This window comes from Otolemur garnettii, unplaced genomic scaffold (assembly GCF_000181295.1).
Source record: "Otolemur garnettii isolate 467f Iridium unplaced genomic scaffold, OtoGar3 scaffold00235, whole genome shotgun sequence".
Lineage (NCBI taxonomy): Eukaryota > Metazoa > Chordata > Mammalia > Primates > Galagidae > Otolemur > Otolemur garnettii.
Genome location: NW_003852630.1, coordinates 886,887 through 913,235, shown reverse-complemented (window position 1 = coordinate 913,235; position 26,349 = coordinate 886,887). Strand labels below are relative to the sequence as shown.

Sequence of the window (26,349 nt, the reverse complement as noted above, 5' to 3'; positions counted from 1 at the left end):
ACAGGCCTTCAGAGCATTGGCATCCATGTCCAGGAAGAAAGGTGTGCTGGTAGTTACACGTAAGCCTCCGAGAGGCAGAGCCGCGGGTGGTGACAAAGCCTTCCCACAAGACAAGTTCCCGGTGTTTTCTTCCCACATAACAAATGTCCCAGGCTGGTCCCTGGAGCTCAGGGACCCCCACCCCGACCTAGGCAGCCTCAGTCTAACCCTTCTCTGTTTTCCCAAGGGCCACACTCTGGGTCCTCGTGCTGGAGAAGCTGCCCGGGTGTGCCCTTTGCTGACCCCCCACCTCTGTGCTAATGACTGCGGGGGGTCACGCACTACCTACTCCAGCTGCCATCTAGGTGATGGGATCCCAAGGCACAAAGTAGAGGGATGAGGGGACAATACCCCACACTGATGGGCTGTTGGAAAATAATATTTTAAGTAGTTGGACTTTTCAGAGCCTCTCAAACCATAACATCTGGACAAATTATGCCTGAGCCCTAAGTCATCCAGGTGCCCAGAGGCAGGGCTGGCCAGCAGGAGGAGCCCCCACCCTGCCCAAGATGGTCCTTCTGACCTGGTGCTGCTGTAGGCTGGGCTCTCTGGCCATCAGGGGACCCAGGATAGGGGCCTGGCTACTGGGACTGAGAGCTACTGTGGGAAAGGTGCCTGTGAGGTCCCTTCTGGGCATGTGGAAAGTTGTCCAGCAAACACAGTTGCCTTCTGTGCCCACACCTTTTGTCCAGTTGACATGGGAACCAGTATTAAGAGAACTCCCCCCACCCCGCCCTTAGCACTGAGACAGCCTGAGAACCCAGGCTGGAGGAAAATGAAGCCTCTGGGCAACTGTGAGACAGGTGGAAACTGCCAGAAGGTGACCTGCCTAGTAGTCTTGCTGTCACCTCGCTCCCCATGCTCTCTAGGCAACATCACAGAGCCTACATGCCTGCTCTCCCCAGGGGCCACTTGCTACATAGGTGCAAAGGCCCCTCTGCTTCTTTGGTGAGATGAGGAAGTAGAAACAGTATTTGAGGGGATAGCAGCAGGGCATGGGGGCTTGCACAGTAAGATGTGGCAGTCCTGCCAGGCCTGTTTCCACACATGTAATGTGGTCATGCTAAGCCCTGGAGACAGGGGCTTGTCTGAGATCTCCAGGCTCAGTAGGGTCACACCAGCTGACTAAAGCCTAGGCCAGTGGGACCCCAAAGCCTCTCTGCTTGTGCACTCAGGCAAAGTCAGCTCTGGCTGCAGGAAAATTTTGTCTCTCCAGCTGCTTTCCTTCGAGCCCATGCCTGTATACATGACAATGCACTCCACACCTCCTTCTGGATATCTCGTGGGACTCTCCCACATGACATGGATAAATCTAAACCCACCATCCCTCTGGTATGTTCATCCTAACCTGCTTCCTACCTCAAGAAGCAGAAAACCATCCACTCATCCTACCAGACGAGAAACAAATCCTCATCCCCATGCTTCCCTCACCCTTACCCATGTGTTATCAAACACCACATCCCAGGAATTCTACTCAGGTTCCCCCACTCAGTTCCTGCCCTGCCCACAGCCAGCAACCTCATTGACACCTCCGTCCTCAGCCATGGACCCTTCATCCACATCTGTCTTTACAACACTGTCCACATTCACATCCCCATCCTCATCCACATCTCCTACCTCATCCTGTCCCATCCTTGCTCACTTGCCTGTCCTCATCCACTTCTTCTAGCTCATCCACATCCCCTCTTCATTCCCATCTACCCTTATCCATGCCACCAACCTCATCCACATTGCCATGCCCCTCCTGAAAACAACCCATGTGCCTCCCAGACCCTCACCCCTTCAGCCACTGCTACCCTACATTCCTCAAGCAAAGCCAATGAGTTTTAAAAATGCAAATGCCACAGTTAAACATGCAGATTGACATTATTTTATTGCCTTTTGTGACTGAGTACTATTCCATGGGATGGATGTATATACTACATTTTCTTCATGCATACATCAGTTGATGTGCACTTAAGTTGATTCCGTATCTTTGCAATTATAAATTGTGCTACAATAAACATTCAAATTTCTTTCTTTCTTTTTTTTTTTTAGAGACAGAGTCTCACTTTCATGCCCTTGGTAGAGTGCTGTGGCATCACAGCTCACAGCAACCTCCAGCTCTTGGGCTTAGGTGATTCTCCTGCCTGAGCCTCCCGAGTAGCTGGGACTGCATGCACCTGCCACAACACCCAGCTATTTTTTTTTGTTTCAGTTTGGCCAGGGCTGGGTTTGAACCCACCACCTTTGGTATATGGGGCCAGCGCCCTACTCACTGAGCCACAAGCACTGCCCAACAATCAAATTTCTTTTCAGCAACTTGGATGGAACTAGAGAACAAATCCAAAGTGAAATATGTCAGGAAAAAATAGATACTACATGTTCTTGCTTACTGTTAGGAGATAAACAAGGGATATACATAGGCCTAAGGTGGTGCAATAGACATTTAAAACTAGGAAGGGGAGTGTGTCAGGGGTGGGATCCAGTGGGCACAATGTACACTGTTGTGGTGACAAGCACACTAAACTCCCTGACTTCTGCAGGATACAATTCAGCCATGTAACAAAAAATACTCATACCCCCTAAATATATTGAGATAAAAAAAACACAAGACCCATCATTCCTCCTTAAACTTTTCAGTGATGTTCCATTTGCTAATGGTGGAAATAACTTCTACTTGCCTTTTCAGTATTTCCTCACTCTCTGACTCCTAGGTCAGTGACCTGCTGCCCTGGGCATCCCTGAGCATCCCCTTCACATCCTCTTTGATTCTACAACATGAGCCAGGCCAGTGCTTTTCTTATGTATGCTACAGCCCCAGTGCCCATGCAGTGCCTGGCATGGAACCAGCACTTCTGGATATGTGTGGAAAGAAAGGGGTGTTCTTCTGAGCAAAGTATCACAAGAATGGAAGAAAAAGTATCCAATGTACACACCTCTATTATGAAACTAATTTATACCTTTTATATGAAAGCTATAACCTAATAACAACCTAAGAATACGGGGAGGGGGGTTGGGTGGAGCGAGGGGGATTGGAGGGATCACTTCTGTGGTTTATCTTACAAGGGTACAAGTGAATCTTTCTAAGAGTAGAATATGAACATTTTAACACAATAACTAAGAAAATGACATGAAGGCTATGTTAACCAGTTTGATGGAAGTGTTTCGGATTGTATGTGAAAACCCACTGTACCCTAGAAGTGCATTAATGTACATAGTTACCATTCAATAAAAAAGAAAAAAAAAGGAAGAAAAGGGAGAGCACAGGGAGGTTGGGAAGAAGAGAAGGAAGGAGATGAGAAGGCTGTAGGTTGTAACTGTGACACCCACCTCTGCAACCCAAACTGAGCTCCAAGGACACTGGCAGAACTGTCATTGCTACCCCAAGTTCATGACGACAGCTAGCCCTCTTTTTAAGCCACCAGCTGCCTGAACATGGATTTCTCCCATCAAGGGCTGTATGGACCCCTACAAACTCCTGGGCATCCCAAAATCTGCTTCCTCGTCTTCCTCATCCCACCAGGTATTTCTAGCTTTCCAGTCCCAGGGATATTCTTGGTGCTTCTATTTCCCTCACCCCACATCTAACTATGCCAGCTCAGTTTCCTACTCCACTCATAGCTGAGCACCTCCAACACCCACTCATGCCCAGCCAAGGTTGCTTTTAGTTGGCCCCATCTCCATAGAGGCACAATCTCCACAGCAGCCCTGTCTCTACAGATTCCCCATCTTCACACAGGCAACATCTCCACACAAGCCCCGTCTCCATAGAGGCACCCACTGCCACAGGACCCATCTCTACACAGGCCCCATCTCTACACAGGCCCTGTCTCCACAGAGTCTCCATCTCCACACAGGCCCCATCTCCACAAAGGCCGTCTCCACAGGGGCACTATCTCTGCCCAGATGCCATCTCTTTACCTTGGCCTTACTGTCCTCCCTGACAACCCAGCAACCATATCTTGTCCTTCATACAACAGGGAACCAACCTTCCCAAGTGCCTTAGGTGATGTCTCTTCAGGCCAAAGTCTTTCTGGCTACCCGCAGATGCCAGCCTGAGAGAAGGATTTGAGTGTGCAGTTTACTGGGGGGCATGGAGAGAAGAGCCAGGAAGTGCATGAGGCCAGAGTGGTGGTTCTGAGCGATGGCCATGCAGGCAGCTCCCAGAGATGGACGGGAGTGTCCCCAGAGTCTCACCTCAGAGTCTCACCTTCAAACTTGTCCATCCTCTGCCAAGGGCATGTTATGGGCATCACCCTGCTGCACTTGCAGCTGGACCTGGAGGGCAGTGAGGAAGTCTTTAGGTGAAGGGCCAGGGGCCCCATCCACTGCCATGCTGTCCAGGCCCTGTGAGCCTCTGAGTCAGAGCTTCCCTTCCCTGATCTCCCTGCCGGGATGCTGGGTGTACTTTGGGCAGGGCTGATGGGTCTGAGCCCCTTGGCAGCCTCCCAGAGCAACAGGGACATGAAAGGGATGGGAAGATTAGCCAGCATTTCTGGCAGGTCCTTGGGTATCATTTGGGAACACGTTCCAGGAGAGTGGGCAGAGATCACACACGCTTCGAGTGACTCTCACTCATTTCTTTTCAGAGCTGGTTTTACAAGTTTTAGCCTGTAAAAGTCTTAGCTGCATTTCTATGTGTATTTGTCTACACTGCCCCAGAATCCCTGCTGACTAAGGGTAGCTGGCTCATGGCTCCCATGTGTCAAACCCCAATTGTAGCTCTCCTGGCAGGGGGAAAAGCCCATGGACCCCAGGCCCCTTTCCTCCTGAACAGGTGACTTCTAAATAAACATCAAGACTTGTGTGGAGTGAACGCCTCTCCTGTGCATTCATGTCAGAACAAAGGGAGGCCAAACGCCATCCTGGAGCCAATGGGACCAACACCTGCTCACTCCTTTGCAAATGAGAGTTTTCCTCAAACAATATTTTTAGCACATAAACTCTCTTCATATAAAAATAAATGCAGACAAGTGAACGTTGAATGAGACAATTTCCTAGTAGCTGCAGTTTAGCACCATCCCCGATCTCTAACTGAATACCGTTCATATAGTTCCACACAGGTGACCCTGTAAACGATGACAAATGAGATTACTTCATATCACTGACTCATTCATGCTCAGGGTAAAGCCATGATGAAAACTGGCTCTCAAAATGTCTAATTACAGAACCACCGGCCACCTCGGATGCTGACAGCCCTGACCTCTACTCCAGCTAACACTTGTCAAAATGCCAGAAGTAATTACCCAGCTGTTTGGACAGAAAAAAGAGGGTGTAGCTCCTACTGTCTCCTATTACCCAGCCTCCTCGTGCCAAACATAACACTTTTTTGAGCCATGGCTTCCAGGCATTTGCTCTTTGGCAGGTAGAGCCTCCTGCATTTCCTGCTTGTGCTCCTGGGGCTAAGCAGTCCCTGACCACAAGTTCTCAGTGGCTGGGGAATGGAGGGGACGACTCCTATGGGGTCAGCCCACCCATGTCTCTGTTCTGTTGGGATCCACGTCCACTCCAGGCCACAGCATGCCAGAAGGGGCCTGCCATGCGCAGACCAGGATAACACTCCTGTTCAGAACCTTGAGGGCCCCCCCAGGCCTGCGGGACTCACCCAGCCCCCAACACGTGCATAGGCCTTATGCAGGCGCTGAGTCCACACAGGTATGGTGTTTCTAGGACTGACCAAACATACCCCTGCCACCTCTACCCTCCCCCAGGTGTCCTCGTGGCTGCCTCACCTCTACAGTCCAGCTCAGAGCCCCTCCTGGGGGGGTATTGTCTCCCATCCCGCCCCAGCCGCATGCTGTGCTCTATCACACTATCCTCTACATTGTGCCGTGTCATCCTCTGCGGCACCATGCTAGGCCACACGACATTACCTCTTTATTCTGCTTCGGGGACCACAGTTTTCCCTTGGGCAGCCTTTGTCTCATTCTGGGAATCCCCTGTCTACACTGTGCCTGGCACAAGGTTGTAGGTGAGCACCTATCTCCACTCACAAAGCTGGCACACTGGGAATGTGCCTGCCCCAGAGACAACAGAACACAGCTGTGTGCCGTGAGACTTTCTCTCTAGTGAGTCTCTGCTTCTCCATTCCCTTGCACTGTGTGCCCAAATGACTCTGGGGAGGTGGGCAGGCCAGTCCCTTCCTTAGTGGGGCACTGAGTCTGCCCTGCCCTGGTGAGCCTCCTACTGTGGCCCAAACTCTCAGCCCACCTCCCACCATGCTGATGGCCATGCCTGTATCATTCTTGCTGGACTGTGTCAATATGTGTTTCTGCTCACTGACGTGATGGGTGCGTCCAGAAAGGAGAGGCTCCATGTGAGATCTGCAGTGCAGGAGTAAACACCTGGGTAGGGGCCACATTCCCAGGACAGTCCCACCAGCACCAGAAAGGAGAGGCTCCATGTGAGATCTGCAGTGCAGGAGTAAACACCTGGGTAGGGGCTGCATTCCCAGGACAGTCCCACCAGCACCAGGGCACAAACAGATGCTCAACATCTTTCCAAACAGAAGAGAATTCTGTCCTCCCACAGGCACCAAGAGGAGGACACCACTATGTCCTCTGTGAAGTTCTGCATCTGATCTCCCTGAGCAGCGAGATCTCTTCCAAGGACAGCCTGGCATGGCTGCTGCAGATTCATCTTCTTTCAGTTGCAAGAGCCACATCGGACTTGCAGTGAGCGCTGGACAGCTGGGCCATAGGATCAGCCCAGGACAGACCTTCCCCCCACTGTCCACGTTCTTCTGAGCAGGGAGGAGGACACGCTCTCTGTCTTCACATTTCTTTTTTCATCATCATAGCAGCAAAAAGCAGCTGACTGACCATTAAAGCCAAGCGTCTGGAGCCAGGTTTCCTCTGCGAGAAACACCCCAAGCACACCCACAGCGACTCCTTTGAGGAGAGGATTTCTCACTCTCCAGACCACAGGACAGGACCTGAAGGATGCTCCAAGTGACAAGGACTTTCCCTACATGTAGTCTTTGGAAACTTATAATCCACTTCATTAAATAAAGCAAACTCTTCTCTTCTGAATAACAATCTACATAGGAGACAGGTCAGAGCTAGAAGATCATCCTTGTCTCTCAAACTGCCCTTTCAGAGCTGCAGTCCACACTCAGAAAGGCCTTGCCCAACCTGCCAGCCCCTCTGCGCTGACCCTTGCCAGCTGCTCTGGGCCTGCCCTCCCTGTTCTCCCTGGGTCCCTTTGTCTCCCACCTTGCGGCACCTTGCTAGTCCTTAGCACTTGTCCCAGTGTTCAGAATGCCCGGTGGGTGTGGTGTCCAGGCCAGCGCAGCCAGTCGGGGCTTCCCAGGAAGAGGAGGATGGGAGTACTCTGCTCTCAGCTTCTACCACCCATCCACTCTGGCCCTCAGGTCAGTCAAGCTCTGTGGGGTCCTCACTGTGACACCCTACCTGGAGCTGCAGGAGGATGGGGACAATGCAGCGTAGGAGAACTGCAGCTTGGGCAAACCTCCACAAGTGCCGTCAGAGAGCGCAGGCAGCTTGCCCTGACAGCTTTGTTCCTGCACAGCCTGTTGCTAGGGGAGGCGCCGGACCCAGTGTCGGGCCAACCTGCCTACCCACTGCCCTAGTCTGAGTTTTCTGCTGTGTCATGAAGGTCAGGCTAAGGGAACTTGAGGATCCCTCTTACCCAAAAAACTCTCTGAATCTCTAACTACACATCTCAGAGTAGAGTGCTAATCCTTTCGGAGTCTTGATTTTATTATTTTTTTAACAGGTATCTCACTCACCTATAAACTAACACAAATTTTCTTAGCAAGTAAGCTTTTTACAGCATTTCAAAAGCATCCTCCTTAACATCCAATAAAAAAAATGCACCTTTCTTTTCCAATCCATGCTCAACAATCTTCCTCATTTTAACTCCAGTCTCTTAATCCACATGGAGGTAGGATGAGTTTGAGCAAGTTTCGGATCCCACAGCGGCTGGGAGCTGGGACAGGCTGCCTCCCCAGCAGCCACCACAGTCTGGCCAATGAGCCCCATGCCCCACCCCACAGACGCCAAATGGCCAGAAACACAGCCCTCCAGGCCCCAGAAAGGAGCCAGGTGTGGGGGATGCACCCAGACTGTGCGAGACAATTTCTGGTGACCCACAAGATCATAGAGTGAGGTCTCTGAAGAACAGGAGGGCAGCAAAAGCAAACACTGTTTTCTAAAAGACAATAACATTTTCTTTGAAAGAAAAAATGCAAAAATTGATTAGCAATTTACTATCTAGGAATAAACTACAAAGGAAGAGTAAAACAGGATTTCCTGTCCTGCCCCATTGGACTAGACAACTTGCCCACAGAGGTTAGAAGTAGCCTCCAGTCACTTCTACTGCTCATAGGAAGTAATGCTCACATAATGCCACTTGCTCTCAATATTCACTAATACCTGTGCTCATACCCAGAATTCCCAGAAAAGAACTGCCCGGGATAAGGAAGAGATTCTGCATAATGAAGCCAGCTGTGTTCCTCACTAAGCACAAATGCCACACGGTGTTCAACAGGGACTAATGTGGTATTGACTCTGTGCCTATTCATTAAGTTTTGTATTATTTTGTATAAAATTAGCAAAATGAATGCCCTTTAAATTCTGTTGCCAGGGTCAAGTCTTCTTGCATCACTAACAAGAGATGTCAACAGCATCGTGCCAGTAAGCCCTGGGTGTGCAGGCAGCAGGTGCTGCTCTGGTACCCGGCAGACAGCTCTGTCAGCTCCTTGTGCTGGCCATGGGACCTGGCCACACACCATGGGCCCTGGCCACACACCATGGGCCCTGGCCACACACCACAGCCTTTCTGAAACTGTCTCCCCTGACAGTAACATCAGGTCATTTACAGTGATACTTTTAAGGCTCCACATCATCTTGTGGAACTAGAAACCACAGGAAATTCCTTTTGAGTTCCCAGTTCTTCCTTGTCAACCTATCAGCCCGTCCCTTCTCATCTGGGTATCACGCTCGGTGAAAGGTTATCTCATCCTGGTACCAAACACTCTCTCAGGTAGACCTGGACATTTCTACCACTTGACTATATGATTCTTATGGTGACTAACTTATTTTTTATCAACCTTTTCCTACATAGTACCAGGTACATTCATAACACCATAGAAATATCCAAAATATAAAAGGAACTAATTTTTTAAAGAAATTATGCAGGTATGTTAGCCAGTTTGCACACATACAACAAGCAAGAAAGCTTCTGGCTTGCATAGACACAATAATTAATGTAATTGCAGTTCTGCTAGTTTGTAAATTCTAGTATTTAGAAAGTTGTTGATGTGAAACTCAAACATACATTTCATATGTAATGTGTCCCTTGACCAATGTCACTTTGGTATATAACAGGAACCTACTTAAAATGACCAAGAAGGACCAGATTTCAAATAATCAATCTTGTTTTCTTCTAGAAAGCAATGTGATCAATGGAAGGCCCTTGGCTGTGAGCATACTGCGCTGTGTTTTTGTTAAAAGACCACATTACAAGGCTATGTTGACCAGTTTGATGAAAGCATTTCAAATTGTATATAAAACCAGCACATTATACCCCATGATTGCATTAATGTACACAGCTATGATTTAGTAAAAAAAATTTATTTTCAAAAGAAAAAAAAAAAACACATTGCACTCAGTGTTATCCCAGTCAGAGCACCCTTAAGTTCCAGCACATCTAACATCAAAAGCATTTCTGCATAAAAGTCTGATAACTGATTTGGTATTAAATACGTTCAATAATCACAAGTCAATCAGACACTGTTGAGGGAAGGAGAGAGGCAATAGCCCAGGAAGGGTTGAAGGCTTTAATACTAAAACACCTCTCCTTCCCAGGCAGGAAGCATTAGGGTGCAATCTGCTGGCATCCTCTAATGCTGGGGCCACGTGAAACTGCTCAGCTACAGTAACAACACTGGGCTACCCTGTCAGGCTGTACCCCAAGCACCAAATACCCTGAAACGAAATGACTTGACTCTGTTAGATTCCAGGGGTTGAGTACAACTTTGCATAGAATTCCACTTTAGCTAAGCCTTCTTTGACATCTCCCCCAAATCCCTATCTTCGGCAAATAACAGTTACTAGAGACACAAAGATATCTTGTAAGTAAAACCAACAGCAACCAGAAGAGGAAAGACCGATAATTTAGTGCACCACAGTAGATGTGGCAGCTGCCTTGTTACCACCGCTGGACAAAGGCACTCTAAGTCAACAGGGCACCAGTACAGTGAAGCCTCAATCAATGAGGACCAGGTATCCAAATCTCTAAATCAACCAGAATATTTAGCTGCATTTTACATCAAAAAAATAGACATTCAGTAAAAAAGTGAACATATTTAGCATTATACAGGATTGCCTAAAACAGTCATTTTCTGGGGTCAGCACATTCAGCCGCGTCTACCATAAGTAATCATAAAACAGGATAGAGAGCTCTGCCTGCTGAGTCATTCTAAAGCCCTGAGCGCCACCAAGCTAAGGGTCTCTTGTCTCTCACAAAATGCATTATTCAATCTTCCTGCCTAGTAAGAAAAATTCACAATACACTTTATAAGAGTTTTCAATAAGCTAAAAAAAAAAAAAAAAACCTACAAGATTTAGAAAAATGCAAAATATGTGTCTACCACCCCATTTTGTTCAAGTCTCTAATTAGCCAGAGTTTGTGTTTTCACTCAAGGACAATCACTGATCATATAAGAAAGATCGTTCCAGCTCTACCAGTAAATAACATGTGTACAAATGCCTGGAAACTTGGTATCTCAGTAGCAAAATGTGCTAGATTAGTATTTAAGCCTTCCAGGCTCCGTGCCACATCTCTGCAATGGGCAGCCAGGAGAAGGGCCAGTCTTTGCTCATGGTCTCACACAAAACCAAACCCTCAAGGCAAGATTGTACCTGCTCTGCTCACTCTGGGATTACCAGACACCAACTCCTTGCTTTTACAAAAGCCAAATAGCTCATCGTCTCCTGTCTTCCATCTGACGCCAGGTCCATGAGCACAGTAATCCAGGCCCTCTCCAAACAACAGGGTCCGGGGCTCTCACTGACCGTGAGGACACCCTCAGAGTCCCCTCTTCACCTCTTTCATTAAACATCTGCTCCCAAGAACCTGTGGCCTCTCCTCTGGGCAGCCCCAGACCGCAATGTCTGCCCTGTGAGGGGTGTGTGTGGAAAAAGCCTTACCTGTGGCCTTCGCGACATCTGCAGTTGTCATGTTTTGGACATTGGTGCTCACCTTGAAGGTCACCGCTGGTCCCAAAACACTGGAAAAGATTATTTAAAATGAGCTTGTAACTGAGTCAACATACCAGGTGCTTCACTGAAACTACATGGGAAATATTAGTATGCTCATGAAAACACATGCACAAAAGGCCCCTTTGCTGCGGGCGTGGCCTCTGCCTGGGGGCTGGTTTCTTTGACACTGTGACCCTTCGTTCACGTTTCCAGTCGCTGTGGACAGGCTTTGCTTTTCTGAAACACACACTACAGCACAATATACCCTTCTTACAAGAACGTTCAAATCATCCTGAATACTCAACAATAGCAAGCAGGTACTCTCACAAGGGAGAAAGAAAAATTGTTATGGAAACAGGTTTTAGTATTTGGTTCCTGGGGAGCAGCGTGAAATGAGGAGCAGAGAAGAAAGAGACTGGTATTGTTTAAATTCTCTTGACAGGAACCATCTAAAAACTCACCAAAGTCATTAAGAACTATTCTGTGTGAAGATGACTAGCAGGGAATTGCTACACAGGAACTATCAAAACTATTTGAAGCTTTTAAAATACTATGTCACACACAATTTTGAAAAATACTCAAATCACTTTTTAACTATTGAATTCATCTGAAGACCCCACGTGCTGTGGAACTGGATATTGTACCTACAGAGATCTCAAAGTGGGTCAGGAGCTGAGGGTACATTTCTAGAGACAGACAGACCCCTCTCCACAGACAGCCACTAAGAGTTCTCCAAGGCACAGACCTGCACAAGCATCTTCTAAGGGCTGAACCCGGAGAACAGAGTCCCCGAGAATCCCTTAGTGCAATGTAGGGTCCCAGGTGAACAGACAAGGATCGGGGAAAGGACCGCCTTTGGGTAGGAGAGGGTGGTGGATTCCAGGAAGGGCCTGAGCTCCCTTCTGAGCTATTACACCCCTCTCTGGCAGGCAGCATATAACCAGGGCTCTCAAGGTCCCTACCCTATCCCTCTTGTCAAGTGTAGCAACAGAGCTGATACAGAAGAAATCACCATCTCTGTACCGAATTCCCCTCCACAGGGAGGGAAATGACCATGCCTTGGGCTTGTGGATTTCAGATCTGAGTTTCCTTCCCTTAACCCTCAACGTGCTTCTGGATTCAAGTATCACCTCTGCTTGTGGTACCTTGGGGCTGGCCTTGGGAACTTCACTCCTTTCCCTGGCCGGCTAGCCCAGTGTGCAAGCCCTGGAAAGTACAAGTGTCTTACTGTCTCCAGGAGGCACAGCCACCACCCAACACTGCTGCAGCATCCACACAGGGCCTCCACATCATCAGAGCTGAGCAGCTCCTGCTCTGAGGAGAAACCAGGTTCTTATCTTGTGGACATTTCCTTTGGTGTCCTCACACAGAAATACCCAGGCAGTCATCATGCTCACCAGGCTTTCTTGCTCCCATGACGAGCCTTCTAGTCCTTCTAGCCCATACCTGCACCACTGTACAGCAGAGCTGGCCAATTTCCTACATCTGACTTGAGCATGTGGAATCTGGGGGATTTCCTTGGGATGCTGCCCCCATGACCAACCACAGATGCAGGGTCTGCATCTGCTCGTTCCAGCCAAGTGTGAAATCCTCCCATGATTCCAGGTCCAGAGCTGCAGAGAGTCCACTGAGTCCTTCCTGTTTCCAGTCTCGGGTGCTCCGGTGGAAAGACATCAGTCCCTCCCGGGGCCACAGGGGCCAGCAACGGTCTTTCAGCCCTTGTGCCTCTATTTGAGTCAATATTTTTCCATTTTTTTTATTAAATTGTAACTATGTATATTAATGCATTTATAGGGTACAATGTACTGATTTGATATACAGTGTGGAAAGCTTACATCAAACTTGTTAACATAACCATCACCTCACTTACTTATTTGTTGTGGTAAGACATTTATACTCTACTCTTAATAGGTTTAAAATGTACCATTGCATTATGCACATTAGATGAGGTCCCACCAAATACTCTGCCTCCTCTCAGCCTCTCCCTTCCCTCCCCTCTCCCTCCTCTTCACTCAGTCAACTTCCCTGCCCACAGTGCTGCCCTCCTCACTCTCGAGTTCCAGGTTCCTCCTATCTCTCTGAGCCACTTCAGGAGTGCCCCAGCAGTGCCAGAGCCACCTTTTCTCTGGGATTGCTGAGAGCCAGCAAATGCATGATGCGTGACACCTCCAAGCCATGCTGTATCTTACACACTGTTCCTGCTTCCCAAGCATGTGCTAGGCTCCTTGAGGGCACAGGTGACATTTCCTGCCAGGGCCTTGCCCACAAGGCAGATAACCAATTTATATTTGTAATAGATGACATTTGAGTTCAACAATTCTCTGAAACTAGGAGAACATTCTCATTCACTCAATAACTCACGCATGCAAAACCATAGCAATAAACAGATCTCAGTGGTAGAACTTTGGGTTTATGGTGGCGTTTCCAGGAAATTTTGAATCTAAATTACATCTAAAGAGTTTCCCTGTTGCTTTAATTGCCAGGTGGTCCTCCTCATAAAATATTCTCCCAGGTCAATTTTTTTTTTTTTAATTTGTTGTTCTCTTTGTTGCCCTCGGTAGAGTGCCATGGTGTCACAGCTCACAGCAACCTCCAGCTCTTGGGCTTAGGCAATTCTTTTGCCTCAGCCTCCCCAGTAGCTGGGACTACAGGTGCCTGCCACAATGCCTGGCTACTTTTATTTTTGTTGCAGTTTGGTAGGGGCAGTTTAAACCTGCCACCCTTGGCATATGGGGCCAGCGTCCTACTCACTGAGCCACAGGCGCCACTCATCTCCTAGGTCAATTTCTTCAAGTGTTTTCCCTACACTCTCTCCAAGTATCTTTATAATTTCATGTATTAAGTTTAAATCTTTTGTCCAGTGAGAATCAATTTTTGTTAATGGTGAAAGGTGGGGTGTCCAGTTTCACTCTTCTACAAGTCTCCAGCCAATTCACCAAGTACCATATGTTAAATAGGATATCTTTGCCCCAATTTATGTTTTTGATAGCCTTATCAAAGATCAAATGATGATTAAGTGGCTGGGTTAATCTCTTGGTTCTCTATTCTGTTCCATACATCTACCTCTCTATTTTTGTGCCAGTACCATGCTTTTTTGATCACTATAGATTTACAATATAGCCTGAAGTCTGATAGCGTGATTCCTCCTGATATATATATATTTTTATTTCTGAGTAATGTCTTGGTTATACAAGGTTTTTTCTGATTCCATATGAAATAAAATACTATTTTTTCCCAGATCTTTAAATTATGACAGTGGTGCTTTAATAGGGATTGCATTAAATTTGTATATTGCTTTGGGTAGTATGGACTTTTTTTTTTTTTTTTGCAGTTTTTGGCTGGGGCTGGGTTTGAACCTGCCACCTCCGACATATGGGGCTGGTGCCCTACTCCTTTGAGCCATAGGCACTGCCTGATATTATGGACATTTTAACAATGTTGATTCTTCCTAGCCATGAGCATGGTATGTTTTTGCATTTGTTAACATCTTCAGCTATTTCTTTTCACAGAGTTTCATAGTTCTCTTATAGAGATCTTTCACATCCTTTGTAAGGTAAATTCCCAAATATTTCATCTTTTTTGGCACTACCATATTTCTCCGAAAATAAGACACTGTCTTACACTTATTTTTTCTCAAGAAGACACACTAGGACTTATTTTCAAGGGATGTCTTATTTTTATTTAGTATAATACAACAATCTACATTTATTCAAATACAGTTAAGTCAACTTCTTCCGGAACCTGATAGGGGGAGCTGACCTTATTGGTGGGGCTAGCGTTAGTGATGTGTGAACTCCTTTCCCCTAGCCGTTCACACATGTGCAATAGGATGCCTGCGACCACAGTTACCACATGCGTACCCATGCAAGTGCAAATGGCTCAGAGAAAGGAGCTGTGGCAGATAAAAGGCATTCCAGTCTTCCTTATTGCTCTGCACTGAAATGCATGGCATGGCTATGCACATACACTGCATAGCCATGCCCATCACTAGGTCTTATTATCAGGGTAGGGTTTATATTTCACAAATGCATAGAAATCCTGCTAGGGCTTATTTTTTGGGTAGGTCTTTTGGGGGGGGAACACGGTACTATAAAAGGAATAGAGTCCTTGACTATTTTTTCAGCTTGACTATTGTTGGCAATATATAAAAACTACTGATTTGTAAGTATTGATTTTCTATCCTGAGACAGCTGCTATATTCCTTGATCACTTCTAAGAGTTTTTTAATTGAGTTCCTGGGGTTTTCCAGATACAGGATTATATCCTCTGCAAAGAGCGAGACTTTGATCTCCTCTGACCCTATTTGGATACACTTGATTGCCTTCTCTTGCCTTATTGTGATGGCTAAGACTTCCATTATGATGTTAAAAAGCAGTGGAGACAATGGGCAACCTTGCCTGGTTCCTGGTCTGAGTGGAAATGTTTTCAACTTTACTCCATTCAATATGATATTCGCTGTGGGTTTGCTGTAGATGGCCTCTATCAGTTTAAGAAAAGTCCCTTCTATACAAATTTTCTTAAGTGTTCTGATCATGAAAGGATGCTGGATATTATCAAAAGCTTTTTTGCATCAATTGAGAGAATCATATGGTCTTTGTTTTTTATTTTGTTTATGTGATGTATTATATTTATAGATTTACATATGTTGAACCAACCTTGTAGCCCTGGGATAAAACCAACTTGGTCATGGTGTATAATTAATTCTTTTGATGTGCTATTGAACTCTGTTTGCTAGGATCTTATTGAAAATTTTTGCATCAGTATTTATTAATGATATTGGTCTATAATTTTCTCTCTTTGTTGGATCTTTTCCTGGTTTGGGGATCAGAGTGCTATTTCCTTCATAGAATATGTTGGGAAGTAGTCCTTCTTTTTCTATATTGTGGAAAGGGTTATGTAATAAAGGTACTCCTTCCTCTTTAAAGGTTTGGTAGAATTCTGATGTGAAGCCATCTGGTCCCAGACTTTTCTTTTTGGGGAGATTTCACAGATTTGATGCTATTTCAGTGCTTGATATAGGTCTATTTAACATTTCCAATTCTTTCTGGCTGAGTCTAGGAAGGTGGCATGCTTCCAAGTATTGATCTATTTCTCCAGATTTCCATATTTCTGAGAATAGAGTCTTTTGCAGTAATGATTTAGGATTTTTTGAATTTCTAAGGTGTCTGTTGTTATTTCTTCTTTATCATTTCTGATTGATGATATTAGATATTTTACTTTTCTGTTTTTGGTTAGGTTAGCCAAAGGGTATCCATTTTGTTAATCTTTTCAAAAAAACAACTTTTAATTCATTGATCTTCTGAATAATTCTTTTGTTTTCAATTTCATTTAATTCTGCTCTAACTTTGGTTATTTATTTTCTTCTGCTGGGTTTGGGGTTGGAATGTTCTTCTTTTTCCAGTTGCTTGAGATGACCCATTAAGTTGTTGACTTCCTCTCTTTCCATTTTCTTAAGGAAGGTTTGCAATGCTATAAATTTCCCTCTTAGGACTGCTTTTGCAGTATCTTATCGGTTTTGATAATTTGTGTCTTCATTGTCATTTTGTTCCAAATATTTGGTAATTTCTTTCTTAATCTTTCTGACCCAGCTATCATTAAGCATAAGATTATTTAGTGTCCATGACTTTGTTTAAGTGTGAAGATTCCTATTGTTGTTGAGTTCAACTTTTATTCCATGATGGTCCAAGAAAATACAAGGAATAATTTCTATTCTTTTCTATTTTCTGAAGTTAGACTTGTGACCTAAGATGTGATCAAGTTTGGAGGATGTTCCATGGGCTGATGAGAAGAATGTGTATTGAGTTTTCTTAGAATGAAATATTCTGTAGATGTCTGTTAAGTCCCTTTGTTGTAGGGTTAAGTTTAAGTCCAATTTTTTTGTTTAGTTGTTTCTTGGAGGATCTATCCAACACTGCCAAAAGGGTGTTAAATTCTCCAAGTATTATAGTTCAGGAAGATATCAAATTGTTCAAGTCTGTTTAGGGTTTCCTTTATAAACTGAGGAGCATTCTGATAGGGCACATAAATGTTAATAATTGAAATCTGTTCATACTGAGTGTTTCCCTTGACAGATATGAAGTGAGCATCCTTATCTTTCCTTACCTTTGTTGGTTTAAAGCCTATTGTATTTGTGAATAAAATTGCAACCCCTGCTTTTTTCTGATTTTCATTTGTTTGAATTATAGATGTCTATCCCTTTACCCTCAGTCTATTTTTATCCTTTAAGGCAGTGGTTCTCAACCTTCTTAATGCCACAATCCTTTAATACAGTTCCTGTGGGTCGCAACCCACAGGTTAAGAACCACTAATTTAAGGTAAGATGAGATTCTTATATACAACAGATATCTGGCCTGAGGGTTTTTCTTTTTCTTTCTTTTTTTTTTTTTTTTTTTTTGCAGTTTTTGGCCGGGGCTGGGTTTGAACCCACCACCTCTGGCATATGGGGCCGGCGCCCTACTCCTTTGAGCCACAGGTGCCACCCCTGGCCTGAGTTTTTGTATCCAGTCAGTCAACCTATGCCTCTTTAGAGGACAATTTAAGCCATTCACATAAATTGAGAGTATTGATAGCATGGTAGTACTTTTGTTGTCATGTTTTTCAGTCCAGTGGATATTTCTAATCCTTTCACCATTATGGATGTTAGGTTTTGTTCAAGACTTTCTGGGTGAGTTTACTTTGGTGGTAGACCATTAAGCTGATCATTGTGGAGGATGGGTCTGAGAATATCCTGGAGAGCTGGTTTAGTTATAGCAAATTTCTTCAGCATGTTTAAATTGGTAAAGTATTTGATTTCTGGGATCTGATCAAACTAAAAAGCTTCTGTATAGCCAAGAACACAGTAAGTAAAGCAAGCAGACAGCCCTCAGAATGGGAGAAGATATTTGCAGGTTTATGTTTCTGACAAAGGTTTGATAACTAGGATCCACAGAGAACTCAAACTAATTAATACGAAAAGAATAAGTAATCCCATTTCATTGTGGGCAAGGGACTTGAACAGAAGCTTCTCTGGAGAAGACAGGTGCATGGCCTACAGACACATGAAAAAATGCTCATCATCTTTAATCACCAGAGAAATGCAAGTCAAAACCACTTTGAGATATCATCTAACTCCAGTAAGAGTAGTCCACATCACAAAATCCCAAAACTATAGAAGTTGGCGTGGATGTGAAGAGAAGGGAACACTTCTGCACTGCTGGTGGGAATGCAAGCTAATACATTCCTTTTGGAAAGAAGTCTGGAGAACACTGAGGGATCTAAAAGTAGACCTGCAGTTCGATCCTGCAATTCCTCTACTAGGCGTATATCCAGATGACCAAAAATCATTTTACAACAAAGATATTTGCACCAAAATGTTTATTGCAGCCCAATTCATAATTGCCAAGTCATGTAAGAAGCCCAAGTGCCCATCGATCCATGAATGGATTAACAAACTGTGGTATGTGCATACCATGGAATATTATACAGCCATAAAAGATGATAACTTTACCTCTTTTATGGTTACATGGATGGAGCTGGAACATATTCTTCTTAGTAAAGTATTTCAAGAATGGAAGAAAAAATATCCAATGTACACAGTACTATTATGAAACCAATATATAATCACCCATGCTTTCATATGAATGATAAAAGACAACTATAGCCCAGAATGAAGGAGCAAAGAGGAGCGGGAAGGGAGTGGGAGGGGGAGGCCAGGTGGAGGGAGGGTAATTGGTAGGACCTCACCTATGGTGCATATTGCAAGAATACATGCCAAATGTATTAAGAGTGGAGTATAAATGTCTTAACACAACAATTAAGTATGTGAGGTCAAGGCTGTTAACCAGATTGATGTAAGCACTCCAAACTGCATATAAAATCAGCACACTGTACACCACAAATGCATTCATGTATATAGTTATGATTTAATAAAAGAAAAAAATAAATAAAATAATGAGTTCCCCAATGGGACTGGAATTTCCTAATTTTCCCTGAGATGCTGAACGTTTCTCCAGAGTTTCCTGGTCTCAGAGTACCCCCAGGTCATGGGGAAGAATTCCATGTACTCTACTCTCTGCCTCTTGCTTGTACTTGGGGACTCACGGGCAAGGCCAGTGCAGGCAACAGCCCTCCCTTTATGCAAGCCAAGTTTTAAGACTCACCACCTTAGCTCCCCAGAGAGAGCTCCTGATGCCCTCAAAGTGTGCCTCTGCCACAGCAGGCACAAAGCCAATAGTAGACAGTGGCACACCAAGGCCAACTCACGCCTGCCTCCATGCATGCTGAGCCCAGGCACTGGCACCTGGTATGTGCTCTGCCCACGAGAACCCAGCAAGAGAACAAGAAGCACCAAACATTTTAGAGGGGCTCACAGAGGGACAACAATATCCCCAGTGCATACCCTCCCATAACTCAAATGTGTACATGCACCTCCCTTGAAGCCCATGCCTGCCACTCTGACATGTGATGTATGGAAAGTCCTCACCCTGCAGTGCTACCATCTAACTCTGTAGAGTCAGAGGCTCTGCACCTCTGCTGGGTCTCTTGGCCTCGCTAGGCCTCATCCTACAAGTGGGATATTGCCTACTATAAATGCAGTGCTACCATCTAACTCTGTAGAGTCAGAGGCTCTGCACCTCTGCTGGGTCTCTAGGCCTCTCTAGGCCACATCCTACAAGTAGGATATTGCCCATGGGTCATCCTGGACAGGTCTGGCCTAGAGGACTCTGGTTTTCCTACCACAAATCACGGATAAAGCCACCTTGAAGGTGACCTTGCTGCTGGACAGCATCCTGGGGATAGGGGGAGGGAAGATGTCTTGTCCCTGCCAGCCACCTAGCTGTTCTTGCCACAAACCAACCACCATCTTGTCTGCCCAAGACTCAGAACAAGGTCCACAGGAAATATGTGCTTCCCCACTCAGGCCTTCTAGAACAAAGCACTCTGCAGGCAAACCCAAGGGACCACAGAATCTGTGGATGCAAAGCCTGAAAGTGGCAGACCCCAAACAAAATGAGAATATTTTCAAGAGTGCTCAAGAAAGTCCTCAACTGACCATAGCAACAAGCTTCATAAAGGAGCCACAAGCCCACTGCAAAACTCAGCAGCCAGAATGGGATGTACTTCTCCACCTTGGTTAATGTTATGATTGTTAGGGCTAATTTCACATCTATTTGTCTTTATACTGCAATAAACTCTGCTGCTTCTGATATAGAGCTATTTGCAAATAGCCAGACAGAGCCATTCAGAGCCCTGAATGACACCTGGTTAGAGGTCAGGGGCTCTGGCCGGCTAACAGCCACGGGAAAATCACAGACAGACCAGGATGAGAAACATCATCTCACTGCCATTGGGAAAGTATTTACAACACTGGATATAGGGATATATCTCACACAGTACCAGGAAATAGCATTTGGGGATTTCAACATACAAGACTTAGGCTATGTCAGGGTGCGTTGAGGGCTCTCAGCTCACTTTGGCTGAACTATTTTTTCCCAGAAAAGGTAGGCAAAACATGAAGGGTTGTATAGGGACATTCCCTGTGCAAACTGCCCCATCTGGTAAATACATTTCCTGGAATTCTCAGATGATCCCCCACCCCAGTGGCTGTTGGTGCTGCTGTTTTCCTATTTCCATGATGTTGCCTTTAGCTAGGCAGTCATCGCTCTTCTCACAAGCATTTCCAATACAATGCAACTGTCATCCTCTCTCTCCTTACAAGAGTCAGGTAATTGCAAAGTTGGTGCAGAAATGACACGGAGGTGGGCAGCTGAAGGCTCCTTCATGCACAGCTCTTCCAAGGCCATGTCCTCCTCAGGCAGCAGTGAGGGACCTGCATACACATCCTCTGCAGCCAGCCCAGAAAGCTTCTGCGGGGTGGGTCTGCAGCCCTGGGAATGATGTTCTCTGCTATGCGCCAGTTGGCTTGCTCCACTTCCTGAACTTCCAGCTTCTGTATTCTGTGGAAAGTCGGTTGAGGAGTTGGTGTGGCTCTGGTACACACCAATGGGAAAGAATTCCAGGAGCAGGGCTGGCAAATCTCTGTGTGCAGCATCCATACCTGAGGACCGCCCCCAGCACAGCTGGAACAGGAGAGGCTCAGGCAATATCTACAGGAGGAAAGAGGCGGGAAATGCAAGGAAGCCCCAGTCAGGTACGAATGTGCTGGGAGTAGAGGCTGTGAGTCACAGTCCAGGCTGTGCCATCACCTGTGAGGCTCTGAGGCAATGGGGTTCAGTGTGTTGCTCTAGTTCTTTAAATGCAAGGTAATAAATGGCAAGTACAAAGCATCAACCCTGAGAAGCTTGTCATCCCATTCACCAAATACCAGAGTTGCATGCGAAGCATGTCAACCCCAGACTCCAGCCAAAGACTGAATCAGTGTCCCCACCAGGAGCTTGGGGAAGAAACCCTGAGGACAGCCTTGCTCAGGGGACGGTTGCATGGACAAGCTTCTTGTCAGAGGTGTGGACACAGGGCGGCTCCATAGACATAGGAAAGCACATCCTCATTCCAAGGACATGGAGAGGGCACTGAGGGCAATCTCAGGAAGAGAGGCCCCTCCCCACAGGGCAGGAAGGCACCGAGACCCCCAGCACCTGTGATGTCTGGTCCTACCTGTTCCCACCCTGGACACTCCGCCACTGGACCCAACGCAGAGTGCCTTCTCCCTAATCTGCTCCACCCAACACACAGCCTCTTCTGTGGCCACAGCGTCGACCCCTTCTCTCACCCATTGTGCACCTGGGGCAGCAAGAGAGGGAGGTCCTGCCTTAATGTGCTGAGGGTCAAGCAGACCCTCCAGACAGGATGTCCAAGTGCACAGAATAAACAAGTGTGGGCTCAGGCTAACTCCGGGGGGTGGGGAGGCTGCATGGCCCTCTGTGGGTTTCTAACTTTCCAGGGCAGCATTTCCCAACCTCTTTGTCATTATTCATGCCCTAAAGAAACTCCAGAGACTCTTTTCCCTAAAATAGCTTCCATCTGGGCACTGTAAGGGCTCATGTATACTGTGTACCTGCCTGCATGCACAGCTCTTTGGGAGGTGACAGACCATTGTAATCTAGGATTTCTGAGCCCCTGGAGGTTACACTGCACACATGAGGGGCATAAGCTCAACCACTCCAGGGTTGGCACCAGCTCCCAGCACTGTGGGGAGAGCCGTGGTTGGTGGCTCTGTGGGCCTCTCGGCCCCACCATGTGCAGCTGGTGAACTCGTCAAGGGAATGCTTCCTGTCTAACCATAGTCCTCAGCCTCATCCTCATGCAAGAGTGAAGGTCTTCTGCCCAGGCCATGAGCTGGCCACAGTCAACAGCATCAGTCTGAGATCACATCTCTGGGGACACTTCTGTCCCTTGGCTGGCATCTGGCATTGGGATTTCAGAGGAATTCCCACCATTCTGTCATAGCAGGGACAGGTGTTTGTGGAAATAATGTTCATGGTGAACCCTGCTTGTCTCTGGGAATCTGGCATCTTGGTACATTCTGGGCAGAGGGTACACCACAGCACCCAACTAACACCCAGGCACAGGGGCTCTTGGGGGCTTCCAGTGGGCATTCCACACACACTGTCACAGCTCCTTGCTGGAAGAATTAAGCAATTTCACCATGAGGAAACCCTTAGATCCTAAGGGTTAGGAGATCTGGCCTGGTTCCCACAGACATCACTCCTCATGCTGTTTCTTGTACTGATTTTGCTTTGTGTGCTTTGCTCTGTAACAAATCATGATGTGGGTAGAACACAAGGCATCCTTGGGAACCCTTGGGGAGTCCTCCAATATGGGGTCCTTGGGACTCCAGTACCACTTGGGCTCACTTTCCTCACTATCCAGACTCCATCTCCCCAAAGCCCACGTGGGGGGCTCCCTTCTCCTCACAACCCACATGGGGGACTCCCTTCTCCTCACTGGTCAGGCTCATTCACTGCCTGAACTTGTACATTTATCATCTCAGTCCTGGCAACTATGTCCAGCCTTTACCACAGCACCATGTACAGGGCTCCACAGGCCCAAGGACACTGACCTCAGGGTGGGACGGCTGACCTCCAGGGACAACCAGCACCTCACAGGGACCATGAGCTCTAACCTGAGATACCGAGAATGTCTGGGCTGTGTGCAGAAAGCATTCCTCCTGTGAGGGAACCACCTGGCTGCCTGCCCTCGGGGCAGCCCACACTCATGTAGGAGATAAAGTAGCCAGACTGTTTAAATCTGGTTCCTAAGAAAATCCCCATATGGGACACCTTTCCTACTGTCCGTACTCCACTTCTACCAGATGTCGAGGCCATAAATGGGGCCTCCTAAGCCAGCCTGCTGGACTTGGCACTAGACACAGTCCTCAGTAGGGACTTCTCTCCAGAGAAGTATTTGCCTGAGACCAGTTACTGGCACCTGTGAAGTATCCCCAGGTGGGAGGCAGCATGGCTGGGGGGTGGCCTATGGTCCACCTGAGTGGGGTCCTGTGTGGGACTGAGGTGTGGGCTTTCCCACTACCTCCTGACAGGCTACACAGACTAGGCCGTCTTTCCCACCTTGCCTAACTTTATGGGTCTTTATAAATTTGAGGAAATGGGCTTTGGGAGACCTGGGGCCAGTGTGCAGATGACTTTGGGCGCTGTCTGGGTCCCTGGACTGAGCCTCTAAGCCATTCCCTTCAGAAATGGAATAAAGAAGCACAATCAGGGGGCAGAGCCAAGATGGCGGACTGCAGCCAGCTTTTTACAGAAGCTCCCGTCCAGAAGGAGGCTTAAAGGACAGAAGTTTAGCAAGCGAGCTGATGGTTTGGAGCAGAGCCAAGAGAGAAGATTGAAGAGTGCACTTCATCCTTCCTAAGGTGAGCTGCGACCCCAAAAATACACCCAAAAGATATAAAATCCACCACCAAGCGGATGGGAGTCCCCTCCCCCACAACAAGGGCTCGCAGTTTACTCCATGCAAACAAGTGAGCAGAGTTCAAACTTCCTCCCACTCCATCCCACAGGAGAGACCCCCTAAAAACTGGACCTCCTACCCCTGCTGGCATGCCACGGCACCCTCCGGCCAGGCATAAAACTGTAAAACTGTATAAAACTGTATATATTCCCCACCTGCAACACTGAACTCCGAGGAGTCCCTACCCACCCACTCCGAGGTCTGTAGGTTTGTTACCTATGGAATCCAGATTCTTGGACATCTCCTTGAGAGAAGTGGAGGGGGAAAGGGCTGGTGCTGTTTTGTGCTGACTGTGGCACAGGCGTGAGGAGAAGAAAATTGGCTCAGGGGACACCAATACAGCAACAGTGGCATCTTGAGCTGCAAACTGACGCCATTCCAGCCCCATCTCTCTGGGCAAACAGAGGTTCCGGACAGCAGCCACAGGCAAAATGCAGAGAACTTTCATAAGGAAAGCAGCAGCCCTCAGGGTCTAATCCCCCTGAGACAAAGGCAGTGGGCGGGCAGAGGCTAGAATTGACACCTGAGTGTAAATTGCTGTTTGTCTGCTGCCCAGGGCTAAATGCAAGGACCTGCAGAGAAATCTAGCTGGACAATAGCTTAATTTAAACATGCAAATCCCCTCTACTGAACTCAGATTTCTGGCTGATTTTGCCAGTCGTAAACCCTGGGAGCAGTGGCCCACTGGAGTGAATAGGGTCACAGACCTGGGGGATTACAAGTGACTGGGGGCAAGGTGGGAAAGGAGGTATTAACCTTCCCAGACTAACTCATTTGCCGGGTGGGTCCCTTTGCCCTCACGGAGCAGGGCAGGCCCAAAACTGCTTGCAAGAGTCGCATGCCTCACAGGAGGCAGAGGAGATCCCTGCCCCAGGCTCCTGCTCTGGGCAGGCCCAGAACTGCTTGCTAGTGCCACGGGCATCCTGTGGACAGTGGTGGAGGCACCCAAGCTGGGTGGGCCTAAAACTGCTTGCTAGCGCCATGCTTGCCCTGCAGGTGGTGGTGGAGGGGTCTACCACTCTGGGCGGGCCACATACTGTTTGCTAGAGCCACATACATCCCATGGACGGAGGTGGGGAGTTGCCCACTCCAGGCTGGCACAGATTGGCTTGCTAGTGCCGCATGCGTCCAATGGGCAATGGTGAAGGAGTCCTGCGCTTCCCCCCAGCTACTCTGGCGGGGCTAAACTAGGACTGATCTGGTCGCTCGCATACCCTGCAGTACCGCTGCCATTCCCCCGCCCACTGGTTGCTACATGATACTGAACTAGGACTGATCTAGCTACTACAGTTCCCCTGTTCCACCAATTGCCCCGGAGGGGCCAAACTAGGACTGATCTGGCTGCTGCCAGTCTCCTGCCCCCAGGTCGCCCCAGCAGGCTGAACAAGGTCTAATCGGGCCACTCCCATGCTGCTGCTACCATTCCACTGCACCCCAGTTGCCCCAGCACCGGAGAACTGGGAGAAGACAACAGACACACTCTGCCTGTCTCTCTGGGCAACCAGAAGAAGCCATCAACTGAATGGTTCCCATAAGGCCTCCAAACAAGGTCAACTCAGCATGGGGCAGGATCAGCAGAAAACTCTGGCAACTCGAATAACCAGAGTAGATCAACTCCTCCAAGGGAAAATGGGGAAGACACAATTGAAGACCCCATCCACAAGCAAATGGCTGCGATGTCAGAAATCGAGTTCAGAATGTGGATAGCAAATAAGATTAACAGAATGGAAGAAAGGAAGGAATTAGGAGTTCAAGAAATTATTCAAAAGATATCTCAAGAAATTATTCAAAAGATGTCTCAAGAACTTAACAATTTCAAAGATAAAATGATCAAAGATTTTGAAACACTGAGACAAGAGGTTGCAGCCCTCAAGGATCTGAAAGGCATGGTGGAATCCCTCCATAACAGAGTGGAACACGCAGAAGAAAGGATCTCTGACTTTGAAGACAAAGCTTTTGAAGAAGTCCAGGAGCGCAAAGATCAAAAGAAATGGAGAGCAAAAACGGATCTCACTCTCAGAGAACTCTTGGATAATTCAACGAAAACTAATATTCGCCTTATAGGAATCCCTGAAGGCGATGAAGTTGCTTCACAAAACACTTCTTCATGAAATTATGAAAGAGAACTTTCCAGACATGCCAAGAGATTCTGAAATTCAGATAGCAGATAGTTTCAGAACCCCAGCATGACTCAACC

General features: G+C 47.0%; 1 protein-coding gene across 1 annotated transcript in view; it reads right to left on the bottom strand.

Annotated features, from left to right (window-relative positions):
- Nucleotides 1-26,349, bottom strand: part of PTPRN2 (protein tyrosine phosphatase, receptor type N2) — a 648,263-nt gene that overhangs the window by 454,413 nt on the left and 167,501 nt on the right. Inside the window, exon 10 of the mRNA XM_012812959.1 lies at nt 11,196-11,275. Within this exon, the coding sequence (XP_012668413.1) occupies nt 11,196-11,275 (80 nt within the window). The remainder of the gene's footprint in view (nt 1-11,195; nt 11,276-26,349) is intronic.